We start from the raw sequence: 13,414 nt of genomic DNA on the forward strand, positions 1-13,414 counted from the left end.
CCGAGTACCAAGTACAATATTTAATAGTGAAATGTAAGGAGTATACAAAACAAAAGTCCTGCTATTAGAATTGTTCACTAAAAGGCCATTTATATCAGCCTCATTTATTCTGGATTCTCTTTAATACTCATAAATACAAGGCTTAACCCACCGATCAGAGTTGCAAACAAGAGTTCCATCTCTGAGATGAAAGGTGGGGGGGGGGGCATAGCACACAGTATGTAGATATAGAACACCCTGCGCCACACTTACAATAATTTAGAAATCGGATGAAAGGTTTAGCGTGTTACAACATTCAAGGTAGCTAATTAATATATTTTTATAAACAGATCTGAACATCAGAAGAGAAGCAACTGAGACCAGAAGGACAGAGAAATATACTTTGAAATGGGGTAATCCCACAAAATGAGGAAAATTGGGAGCCGTGGTCTGGATGGAGATGTTTAGTAAAAAAAAAATGTAAAGCCAGTGGTGGAAATGGCGATGCAAAGAGTAATGACTACACACTTAGTGCAGAACTGTTAGGCCGCGTACACACGGGCGGATTGTCTGCCCAACTAAGTTCGTCAGACAATCCGACAGACAGTCCGTTCAACTTTTGAATGAACGGACTTGACCACACACGATGAACAGACAGTCCGCTGAAAACTTGCGCGATGACGTGTACGGCACGTACGTCGGGACTAGAAAAACGACGTCCAATACACTGCAATGCAACCTTCGGCTGTGTAAATCCTTTCTGAGCATGCGCCATACTTAGTCCGTCCAACTTGCCTACACACGAGCGGACTGTCCGCTGAAACCAAGTTTGGACGGACAAAATTACGGAAATTCCGAAAGACTAAGTCCGTCAGACTGTCCGCTGAAAAAGTCCGCTGAAGCCCACACACGAGCGGATTGTCCGCTGAAACACGGTTCAGCGGACTAAGTTGGGCAGGCAATCCGCCCGTGTGTACGCGGCCTTAGTGTGACATGGTCCTAACAATAAGAAATGGTGGAGTTGACTGCTACAAAATACAGATAGAATCTTATGACCCCTTAATTTCCCCAAGAAAGTCACATACCTGACAAAGACCATGTGATGTTTTTTTTGATGCTCCATTACCTACCAATTTTCATTCATTCAATCTCAACTTCTGCACCAACATGTAAAGAGAACTCATCATCAAACATGATTTGAGCCTCTGCCATGTCATCTTTCTGTGGCTCTGGAGTCATCTCAGATTGGGATACAGAAGTGTCTATGACCAAATGGCCAGACTTGGAGCTTAAGTTTGACATGATGGACTCACTGACTTGTGAGTTGTTCAGATGGGAAGCCTCACAAAAGGGTTCATCAGATTGCATAGAAGAATAGCTTTCTATGTGATCCTCATTCTCTTGTGTCATGGTTTCTGCTTTCCACCTTTCACTCACATATTTCAGGACTTCTGTAGGTTGACATCTTTTAGTAGAGTCAATGGCCAAAAGATCGCTAAACATCCACCATATCCCTGAACCAACCTTGGTCAATGCTTCAGGAGTATTTTGCATCTGGAAATTGCTTTGCCATTCAACAAAATGTTTGTATTTTCTATCATCGAGAATGGCATCCTCCCATGGAAGCTCCCCTGTAAGTAGGCAATAGATGACTACTCCAAATGCCCACACATCAAGGCTTCCATCCACAACCAGGCCAACTGAACTGTCAACTTCACACACTTCTGGAGCCATGTAGGACCCGGTGCCACACTTTCCTGCAATCACTGTCCCTTTGACCTTAGCAAGGCCAAAGTCTGTGATCTTGATAGAATGGCAGTCCTGGTCAAACACTAAAATGTTGTCTGGCTTCATGTCCATATGTACCAGTCCTTTCTCTGCTACGAATTCTAGAGCACTGGATATTTGCTCAGCACACCTCTTAACTGCGTCTTCTGGAATTCCCACCTAAATAAAAATAAAGAAAGAAATTAAGAATACTTATCCAGAATTGAGAAATACAGAATATTTAACAGAAACAATGAAATTATATGTATAGCCATAACATTTTTAGTTTTAGACTAGGGATGGATTATTTTGCCATATGTATGTACATGCTTAAAACAAGTAGGAGTACAAAGGGTAAGTGTAAATCTTTCAAGATGGACACCTCTACTCATGTTAACTAAGAAAGTTCCCTCTCGCTTCCTGTTACATCTCTGGGAAAGGTGGGGGAAAATTGAAGGGAAATCTTTCCAAAAGGACACAGAGAGCATTTAATAAATTGACAGGAGTTTGAACTTCCCCATACATATATCTTAAATACTTACATTTGGTATGATCAGGGACATCAGATCACCAAGAGGTGCCAGTTCCTGAGCAAATACAAAGTGGTCGGTGGGGGTGATGGCAGCGCCATAGCATCTGATGATGTTGGGATGAACAGAAAGCAAGTATGAAATACTGAACTCCCGGAGGAAAGACTGCTGAGTGGTTCTGTTTTTATCCAGGATCTTCAATGCTATTCTTTGACCTGTGCGAAAAAGAAGTTTAAATTAGTTAGAGAATTGGAAATTTGAAGGTGGTCATTTATGAATGTTTCACTTGAAAATAACTCTAATAAAAACTGCTGCTCCCAGATTAAGAATGCATTATGCTTCATTTAAAGCTGAACATTGCAAACTGTGAGATACTCAAAATGTGCATTGGAAGCTTCAGCAAGTCAGATAGAGTCCACCTTAATTTTTGGCTAGTGGACAACCATCATTTTTAATATCATATCCTCCCCAGCCTGATTGTCCCTCACCCATTCGTTTCATTCATTGGATTTCTGCTCTTAATCATATAGACCTGGTATCATATGTGATCATTATCGGGGCCATCTGAATGCAAATATAGCCTGTCAAGGAATGCCCACTCCTCCAGACAGATATCAAGACATTTTGATATTTGCATAACTACTCCCAAGAATCAACCCAATGCTTAGTTCTCTAAAACATCTTATCAACATATATAATTGTTTTTAACACTTTATATTTATAGAGCTGTAATAAATTCTATATTTGGATCATATTTTTTCACTGCAAATACTGTACCTGGTTTTCTTCATTAGCAGTGTTGCCCATTGACTTCTAATTTACTTTTTTTAATCATTTAGTAAGTCTACAATTAATAACCTCTTGGAGAAAGCATATCTGGCAGATCATATTTCCAGGCATATACAGTACATAAATATTTGTAGCAGATATTAAAAGATTAAATGTGTTATTTCACTGACCTGTTTTCCTGTCGTGTGCCAAGCATACTTTTCCAAAGCCACCTTTCCCAAGTTCCTTCACAATGGTGACGTTCTCCTGTAGGTCTATCATCTTTAGTCTTTGTGAATTTAAGGAGACCATTCTATCCAGAAGACGTACCATATCATGTGAAACGGAGGCCATGGTGCTCTGGAGGGCTAAAAAAGAAAAACTTGTTATATTATTAGTCAGAAAACAAATCTCTGAAGAGAAACCACAGAAATGTGTCAAATATGAATACTGTTACCCTCAGTTATACAGCTATAAATATATAACGCTCAAAAGACCTCCACATCTATATCTATATGACTTGGGAATAAGTTTTGGGCATGAAAGCGAGAGCTTGAACACAACAACATATATTTACGGAGAAAATTTAAAGGACTTGAATATGGAAAGAGAGCAATCTATGTACTGTATAACCAAGAATATGATCATGCAATGGTATAACTTGATCAAGTACAAAAACAAATAGAAAAGCCAAGACATATAGATCTATATCAATAAGTTCCAGGATATAATTAATAGTTACCAGGTCAGTTGTATGTGGGAGCCATCTCAGAAACCGAGGGTCAAAAGACTAATTTATTGCTCAAGTATCCTTTGGGAAGGGAATGTAATAAACATTGGCCAATATTAATGGAAATGTATATCTGCTGCCAGTAGCAGCTTACTGATGCTCATATCTCTGACAGAAGCCGAATGGAAAAGATTAAACATACCATAAGGAAGAACTACAAGAGATACTCTGCTTTCTTTTTTCCAACCAGCTATACCAAGTTTCCAGTTTCATTACATAAAGTCAGGAGGATGAACACAGAGCTCAGCCAGGTAAGAAGTATTTAAATCAGAGCCATCATGTAAAATATGGAAAATATTTGCCTCACTTTTTGTACCCAATACAAGACAGCAGAGGTCATGCTAAAGGTCATCAGAAGATATTAGTGACTCTCCCCAAAAACATTCTACCCAAAACTGTGAAGTCCCAGAATGACCAACAATGACCCACAATGACCATGAGTAATGTGATAACATCCAAACAATCATTAGTCACATCACTTTCCAGGAACCTTTACAAACATTTTCAAGGCATTTTACTGCTCAATGTCATCTTTATGTTTTTTTAAGACCTCATAGCATCAGACTGACAGACTCCATGAAATGAACTGAAGGCAATGCTTAGTGACAGCATTATGGAAAATGTTGTACTCTGGTTTTGGTGAGAGGGAATCTTTCATAGCAAAGAATCCAACACTGTTCAGTCAATTGATTTTTGTACAGATTGGAATATACTTGTACTAGAAGATTTAGATAAAATTATACATTACTTAGACACCCAATCATATGTTTCATTTTGTATTACATCACACAAATTACTGCCCTAACTTTTATTACATATCCTGTATTATAAACAACTTTTTCATCAGACCGATCATGGCGACCCTCCAATGACTATCATGTCTTCTATATACATTGTATTACATATGATCCTTTCCTGAACCCCCACTTTTTGCCCCCTTTCTACGTTTTTCATATATAGACTTTATCTATATCACATAAACCTCTGCAGTATTATTATCAGAATGTTCATTAAATAATAAAGATCCATTGATTGGCTAAATGAAAGTGACCTTACCTTAAAGTGATGGTGGGTTTTCAGCTGTAATGAAGTCGGATTTGTTTCTCAAATTATTAAATTCCACTGCACATCAACACCGGACAACGTCACCAAATCTCCAGCTAGGCTGTAATGGATGAGTATACCGGTATCTCTTGAAGTAGATTTACTAATCAGAGGAGGGAGAAGCCTACTTTATACAAGGTAGATGGGCGGGAAGGCAGAGAATGAAAGCTTTCCATTGGCTGACTTCTAATGAAAATGATGTGTAAATAACCCCACATTGTTCTTGCTGATTTGCATATAAACAGGTTTTCTAGAGAATAGGTGATAGGATTAAGCATGCTGAAACCCAAATACTTTTAAACTTTACTGAGTTTTAAAATTAAACTTTCTACCAATTTAACTATAAAATTGAAAATGTGTTTTATTTTATTATATATATTTTTTTCAGAATAACTTAGAATTGTTGAGTAATGAAAAGTGAATACTAACTAGATAATTTATTAAGAAAAAACATCTCGTTGTAACATTTGCTGTAAGTTCTTTCTGGTTCATTTATATCATTGTGTCTTATTTCCAGTAACATTGTAAACCAATGGGTTCATTGTAAAAATGTCTTTATTTAAAATAAAATTCTTCTGAGCATACAAAATGTAATCAGCTTGAAAAGTAGATGCCAGATCCTCACATGTCCCTGGGGAAAGAAAGGAACAAACCACTGAGATAAAACTTTGGATAGGTACCACTTTAATTTTGGAAAGACTTGTTAATAATCTCAAATACTTTAAAACTTTGCTGAATTTTTAAATTAAACTTTCCACCATATTACTTAAAGAATGGAAAATGTGTTTTATTTCATAACATTTTTCTTTTTTAAATAACTTAGAATTTTAGAATAATGAATACAAGAGTGAGCATTAACCAGATAATTTATAAAGAAAAAACATCTCATTATAATATCAGCTGTAGGTTCTTGCTGGTTCTTTTATGTCTTATTTCCAGTAACATTATATACCGATGTGTTTATTCTAAAATGCACTTTATTGAAAATAAAATTAAATGAGCATAAAAAATATAATCAGCTGGAAAAGTGAGAATTAAATCGACCCGTCAGGAGAGGAATATTGGAGCTGCCATGTCTGGGCTTATTTCTTCAGATTAAACCTTCAAACATCCTGATCATCTCCTCACTACATGGTGGGTCACTGACCGAGAACAATCCATGTGTATATTGAGTAATGGAAAATATACTTACATGATGTTCTCAGTGAATGAAAAAACAAGTTTTGAGACAAATCTTTGGCTTACACTGCAAATACCTTCCAAAATGGATCCCTAAAAATTCATTCAGAGGTTGCTAAAGGTTTATTGAACAAGCAGCATTTTCTGTCTCCTCGATGAGTTCAAACTCACATCAATGATCTTTTTAGCTACTGCTAAGGAGAGATTCTATCCACTGGCAAGAAATATAAGGATAATTATTTTGCCTGATCATCACACCGATGTAATAACCAGTAGAAATCATATATCTTACATTTGTAATTATTAGTTGTGTTTTCTGGGACCTGATTTTCATCAAGGAAGCCTACTGAATTGAGATGACCTCTATAATAAATACTTGAAATCTGAAAATTATTGAAAAATATAAAACAGTAACTATATAAAAATGTGGGTAAATATAATACTACAGCTAAGATTATGTTATTCACTAAAATACACTTTAGCTTTGTTCCTACATTGACAATGTCTATCTATATGCAGATTTTAGAGAGGACGTCCACACCCAAGACAGAACTAATCATCTGAATGGCGATGGGCTTGTCAATTGATATGTTAAAGAGGAGGTAGAATACCTGGCTGAGGTGTGACTGCCAATACTGTTTTCATCACAATGGGCATGTCTATGGAAGCCAACCTCTATTGTTAGCAGTGATGGGGCCTCCAGCTGTGTCCCTCAGGAAATGCCAAATTTGTACGATTATCTCAGTACAGGGAGGGACACAACGGCTTAAATTAAAAATCTTTGCAGAAGTTTTCATAAACATAAAATTAAACTATTACACCTAATATAAAACCCAACTATCATAACTTGCACTGATAAGATTTTCTATGACCTCTCTATGTGGTAAACATCAAGAGTCACAGGTCTTCATAAACACTTGCTCCTGTACAATGACATCCTAATAAGTCCACGGGGAAAGAAAGAAACAAACCACTGAGATAAAACTTTGAGATTGTTAACAAATCTTGGCAAGCCTATAGTGGTGCCTATCCAAATACTTTAAATCTTTACTGGGTTTTAAAGTTAAAGTATTTGGATAGGCACCTGTTTAGGTTTAGCAAGGTTTGTTAATAATCTCAAAGTTTTATCTCAGTGGTTTGTTTTTTCCTTTCCCCATGGACGTGTGAGGATTTCAGCGTACAAGAGCAAGTGTTTATGAAGACCTGTGACTCTTGATGTTTACCACATAGAGAGGTTGTCATGGAAAATCTTATCATTGCAATTTAGAATAGTTGGGTTTTATACTAGGTGAAATAGTTTTATTTTATGTTCATGACAACTCCAGCAAAAGATTATTAATTTAAGCGGTTATTTCCCTCCCTGTACTGAGTGAACCATACAAATTTGGCTTCCCCTGAGGGACACAGCTGGAGGCACCACCACTCCTAACAATGGAGGTTGGCTTCCATAAACATGGGCATTGTGATGGAAACAGAATCGGAGATCACACCTCAGCCAGGTATTCTTCTTCTTCATTAACAAATCAATTGACGAGCCCATCGCCATTCAGGTGATTATTCCGCATTAATTCCGCATATAGGCATTGTCATTGTATGAAGAAAGCTGAAGTGTATTTTAGTGAATAACATAATCTTAGTTGTAGTATTACATTTAGCCAATTTTTTACATAGTTACTGTTTTCAATTTTTCAATCATTTTCAGATTTCTTTTTTTTGTTTTCAAACTTTTTTTATTGAAAAGTAATAAACAAAGTAACAAACATGTGGCTGAGAAGAGATATCCATACAGAAAAAGAAGTCAATGTGTAGAAGTAAACACACTCATCAACCCCTAGAAATAACATAGGAGTCGGTGAGTGCGGAGCTGTTGCATGCATGGTAATCCGCATGGACGAGATGATCATATAGAATCAATATTATAGAATGCCACTAAAATGAAAGGCCAAAAGAGCACAAAATAAAAGAAGAAGTAAGAAAAAAAAAAATTAAACCAGGGATGGGGGAGAGACTAGCACAGCTAATTCTGAAGTCTGAATACAGACCACGGTTTCCATTTAGCTTCAAACACCGGGACCGAGTCATGTAAAATGTGATAGATTTTCTCAGAGTGCATCATTAGGTTGACTCGTGACAAAATCTTGGCAAGTGGTAATGAGGGAGATTTCCAATTGAGTGCTATAGACCATTGCATGGCTAAACAGATTGAATGGATTAAACGTCTCAGGTGGCTGGGGGTGTCCGGTGGAGACTGAAATAACAAAGAGTGACATGCCTCCATGTTTATAGTGTAGCCGGCCAACTTATTAATTAGGCCAAAGAGATGTTGCCATATGGGTTGGATCCGGTCACACTCCCAGAATATGTGTCTGAAAGAGCCTGGGTGGGGGCAACCCCTGAAACAGTTGGAAGATACCTGAGGGAAGATCTTTTGCAACCTCAGGGGTGTATAATACCATCTGGTGATTACTTTAATGGCTGTTTCTCTGATTGATAATGCTTTTGAACATTGCCACATATTACTCCAGTTTTTATCCCAGTCAATTGTATTGCCCTCCAGCCTGGGGCTGAACCCTGCTTAAGTGTTTTAATTACATTCAGGACTTCAGAGGTGGAAATTGGAGAATTAAGTAGTTCTACTTGTGATAGAGACAAGGTGGGCAGTGGAGCAGTATCCAACCAGGAGTTAATTTCTGGGACATTTACATTTACATTAGGGGATAATAAGGATTACCTGGTGAGTTACTGACTGAGAACAATCCAGGTGTATATCATATAATGGAAAATATTATACTCACACGATGTTTTGGGTAAAAGGCAAACTAAGTATTGAGCCAAGGATGTCATATCTGTAGCGTGTGCCTGAAAAAGCAAATACCTTTCAAAACTGCTGCTTGTGAATACCGTACAATAAAACTGGGTTAGATATAATTATTCTAAACAATAACACAACACTAGATTTTTTTCATGGTATAAAGAAAACCTTAACCTTAGCAGTATAGATAGGGAAACAACTGAAGAATGCCCCCCCCCCCCCATTGGCCAAAACTAGTCATTCATTGAAAACATTTAATTTCCACAACAGAACTTGCCTTGATCAGTGTTTCTCAACCACCGTTGCATGGAACACGCAGGTTCCTCCAGAGTTTGCTAAGCTTTTCTTGAGCAAGGAGCAATTTATGTTTCTTTTTTTTATATTGCCACTAACACCGATGGTCTTTCTAGCTTTCTGTGATTAATTTAACAAATCAAGAAAAAATACTTTTTTTTTCATTCTCTGATGCTCTAATAATTGATTTACAATGAACTCCAAATTTCCAATTGTTGCACCCATGGCCAAATTATTATTATACAGGATTTATATAGCGCCAACAGCTTTTCAAATCCGTCCTTCTTTATTATTATATGTCTGATATCACTGTGTGTAATGGTAATTCATTCCCTCCTTTTTTTGATATGGGAAGGCTTATCATTTTTTGTGCCTTAACATGCAATGCATCTTATTATCTCAAGGAGACGTTGTTCTGCATACCAACTATGGCTAGACCTTTTAAGCTTTTTATCATGTTTGCTGGTTTTCACCTGTTCTTCATATTCATTCTGGACATATGCCTAAGAAATATCTTTAAAAATATATTTGCAATTATGGGCTTATTTACATCTGTTAATGGAGACTTCACATAAACCTCACGGTAACCATGAGACTAGGCCACACATTTAATCACTTAAGCCCCGGACCATTTTGCTAGTCAAAGACCAGAGCGTTTTTTGCGATTCTGCATTGCTTCGATTTAACTAACAATTGCGTGGTTGTGCAACGTGGCTCCCAAACAAAATTGATGTCTTTTTCCCCCACAATAAGAGCTTTCTTTTGATGGTATTTGATCACCTCTGCGGTTTTTATTTTTTGCGCTATAAACAAAAGAAGAGCAACAATTTTGAAAAAAAAACACATTATTTTTTGCTTTTTGCCATAATAAATATCCCCCAGAAATATATAAAAAAAAAAACATTTATTTTCCCTTAGTTTAGGCCGATACAAATTCTTCTACATATTTTTGGTAAAAAATCACAATAAGCGTTATTGATTGGTTTGTGCAAAAGTTATAGCGCCTACAAAATAGGAGATATTTGTTTTTTTTATAAAAATGCCATAAAACTATTAGTAATGGCGGTGATCAGCGATTTATTTATTATCATGACTGCGACATTATGGCGGACACATCGGACAATTTTGGTACGATTTCGGAACCATTCACATTCATACAGCGATCAGTGTGTTTAAAATTGCATTGATTCCTGTGTAAATGAGACTGGCAGTGAAGGGGTTTAACACTAGGTTGGTGCTGTAGGGGTTAAGTGTGTCCTGGCGTGTTGCTAGCTGTAGGGGGGATGGGCTAGCTGTGACACATCACTGATCACTGCTTCCGATCACAGGGAGTTGTGATCAGTGTCAGTGTCACTAGGCAGAACGGAGAGATGCTTGTTTACATTAGTATCTCCCCGTTCTTCCTCTCCGTGAGACCATCGTGGGTATCCCCGCGGCCATCAAGTCAGCGGGACCCGTGACCCGACTCACGGAGCTCCCAGCCGGCACGTGCCGGTGGAGACACAGGGGTAAATTCAAAGGGACGTACAGGTACGCCCATTTGCCCAGCGATGCCACTCTTCCGACATACATCGGCGTGCGCCGGTCGGGAACCTGATAATAATGTTTTCTTTTTTTTGTGTAATCTCCTCTAATATTTGGGGCTTTGGCCATATCATTCAGGAAAGACCCTTTATACACATAACCCGCTGGGTTGAATGAAAACAGAAAAACTGGTGGTGTGTACCAGGCCTTAGACTGGCATATTCCACACACAGGCTCGAGACAAAAAAAATTATAATAACAAATGTATCCACCCTGAATATTCGGAGCCTACACACCCAACAGACAATGGACAGAGAAGATACGGGGAACAATAGCAATGTGTGAACACAACTTACAATAGCTGAGGTGACCCCCCTCAATCCAGGTGGACAATAGGAACAGTAAATATTGGCAGGGTTATGCTAATAACTACCACAACCAATTCAACTGATAGTTTTAGCGGGGTAGTAAGAAAATGGGAATGATTAAACAAATAAAACTATTAATATTATCATTAATTAATTTTCACCGTTCAGTAGGGGAAGGTCAGCAATGAAACTCACATCATAAACTGCAGGTGAAAAATAGTATAGTGTACAAAAAAATGACAGTACAGTGAATAGCTTAGACTGTACAATCACTCTATAATAAGTTGGACAGATAACTAACACAACAAGCATATCCAATATTAGCACTCCGAGGAGATGAAACATTCGCTGGTCTCTATCTCTAGATCAGGTCTCTCTCTTCCATTCTTATCATTGAAAACTCTACCTATTGGTCTAAAGCCCACAATCATATCTGTCTCATGAAAGTGATTGGATGGTAACCCAAGACCCTTTGATGTAATGGGTATCCAATATTAATTGAGATCTCTCCCTGGTATTCAGATATATATTTAACATTGTTTGTAAGGTTGAAAAAAAAAGACCAGCTCCATTCAGTTCAACTAATGTGTGTGACGTTTATTCTCTAACAGTTTCCATAGCCCTGTATATTTTATCCTGAAGAAGGCATCTAGATGTTTGTTTTTTTAAGTTGTCATTACTCTCAGCCAGTATCACTTCCTGGAGAGAAAGCTTCACATTTTTACTGCTATAAAAGTAAAGAATCCTTTCTTCACTCTAAGGCAGTGGTTCTCAACACCTGTCCTCAGGACCCACTAACAGGTCAGATTTTAAGTATTACCTTTGGGAGATGCAGACTAGAATATTGCAATCACTGAGCAGCAAATGATATCACCTGTCATGTATTTCAGTTATCTTGCAAACCTGGCCTATTAGTGTGTCCTGAGGAAAGGAGTTGAGAACCACTGCTCTAAGGTTAAACATCCTTTCTTCTAACCTCAAATTATGGCCAAGTGTCCTCTTCTGGGACCTTAAAGTAAATAATTTATCATAATTACTCATATTTCCTCTTAAACGCCTCTTCTCATAAGTGAATAACTGTAATTTATGCCATCAATCCTCATAGCTGATCTCCTCCATCCCCCATAGGTGAGCACCAATATCCCCATAGCTAAGCTCTTCCATCCTCCATATCTGAGCTCTTCCATCACCCATAGCTGAGCTTCTCCACCTCCCATAGCTGAGCTCATCCTTTCCTCATAGCTGAGCTCCTTCATCTCCCATAGCTGAGCTCCTCCACCCCCCATAGCTTAGCTCATCCACCCCCTCCCCCCCATAGCTGATCCCCCTCCATCCCCCTATGGCTGAGCTCCACCATTCCCCAATAGTTGAGCTCCTTCATTCCCCATAGCTGACCTCCGTCATTCCCCATAGCTGAGCTCCTTCATCTCTCATAGCTGAGCTTCTCTATCCCCATAGTTAAGCTCCTCCTTCACCTAATGTTGATCTCCTCCATCCCCTATAACTGACTCTCCCTCCAATACCCTATAGCTAACTCGTTCACCCCCCATAGCTGAGCTCCTTCACCCCCCATAGCTGAGCTCCTTCACCCCCCATAGCTGAGCTCCTTCACCCCCCATAGCTGAGTTCCTCTATCCCCTAAAGTTGATCTCCTCCATTCCCCATCGCTGATCTTCTTCATCCCCCTATAGCTGAGTTCCTCCATCCCCAATAACTGAGCTTCTCCATTCACATAGCTGAGCTCCTTCATTTCCCATAGCTGATCTTCTCTTACCCCCACAGCTGAGCTTCTCCATCTCCCATAGCTGATCCTCTCCATCCCTCATAGCTGATCTTCTCCATTCCCCATAACTGAACTCCTTCATCTCACATTGCTGAGCTCCTCCATCCGCCATTGCTGAGCTCCTCCATCCCCCATCGCTAAGCTCCTCCATCCCCCACAGCTGAGCTCCTCCATCCCCCACAGCTGAGCTCCTCCATCTCCCATAGCTGAGCCCCTCCACCCCCCTTATTAAATTTTGTTGCCCTTCGCTGAACTCTTTCTAATTCAACAACCTCTTTTCTGAGGATTGGTGACCAAAACTGGAATGCATATTGAGGGTAAATCAGTGTTTTGTACAGGGGGTAGAATTATTGATTTATCTCTGGAATGTATGTCCTTTTTACTGCATGAGAGTAGAATTCTGGCTTTGTTAGCTGTCAGTTGGCATTGCATGGCAAGTCTGTGATCTACAAATACCACAGATCTTTTTTTGCATCCCTGAATCTCTCAAGGGAGTCCCTTCAAATATGCATGTGT

The 13,414-nt window shown here is 38.7% G+C and overlaps 1 protein-coding gene across 1 annotated transcript; it reads right to left on the minus strand.

The window, feature by feature from the left end:
* Positions 1–1,119: 1,119 nt before the first annotated feature.
* On the minus strand, positions 1,120–13,010 carry LOC143997978 (serine/threonine-protein kinase SBK1-like). Its single transcript, XM_077493778.1, has 4 exons — positions 12,890–13,010; positions 3,236–3,412; positions 2,289–2,491; positions 1,120–1,926 (listed from the first exon to the last, which is right to left on the minus strand). The coding sequence occupies exons 1-4, from the start codon at positions 13,008–13,010 to the stop codon at positions 1,120–1,122; spliced, it is 1,308 nt and encodes a 435-aa protein (XP_077349904.1).
* Between the last annotated feature and the right edge of the window lie 404 nt (positions 13,011–13,414).

The sequence above is a fragment of the Lithobates pipiens genome, unplaced genomic scaffold (genome assembly GCF_037356315.1).
Source record: "Lithobates pipiens isolate NorthernLeopardFrog02 unplaced genomic scaffold, aLitPip1_a1.2 Scaffold_19, whole genome shotgun sequence".
Classification (NCBI taxonomy): domain Eukaryota; kingdom Metazoa; phylum Chordata; class Amphibia; order Anura; family Ranidae; genus Lithobates; species Lithobates pipiens.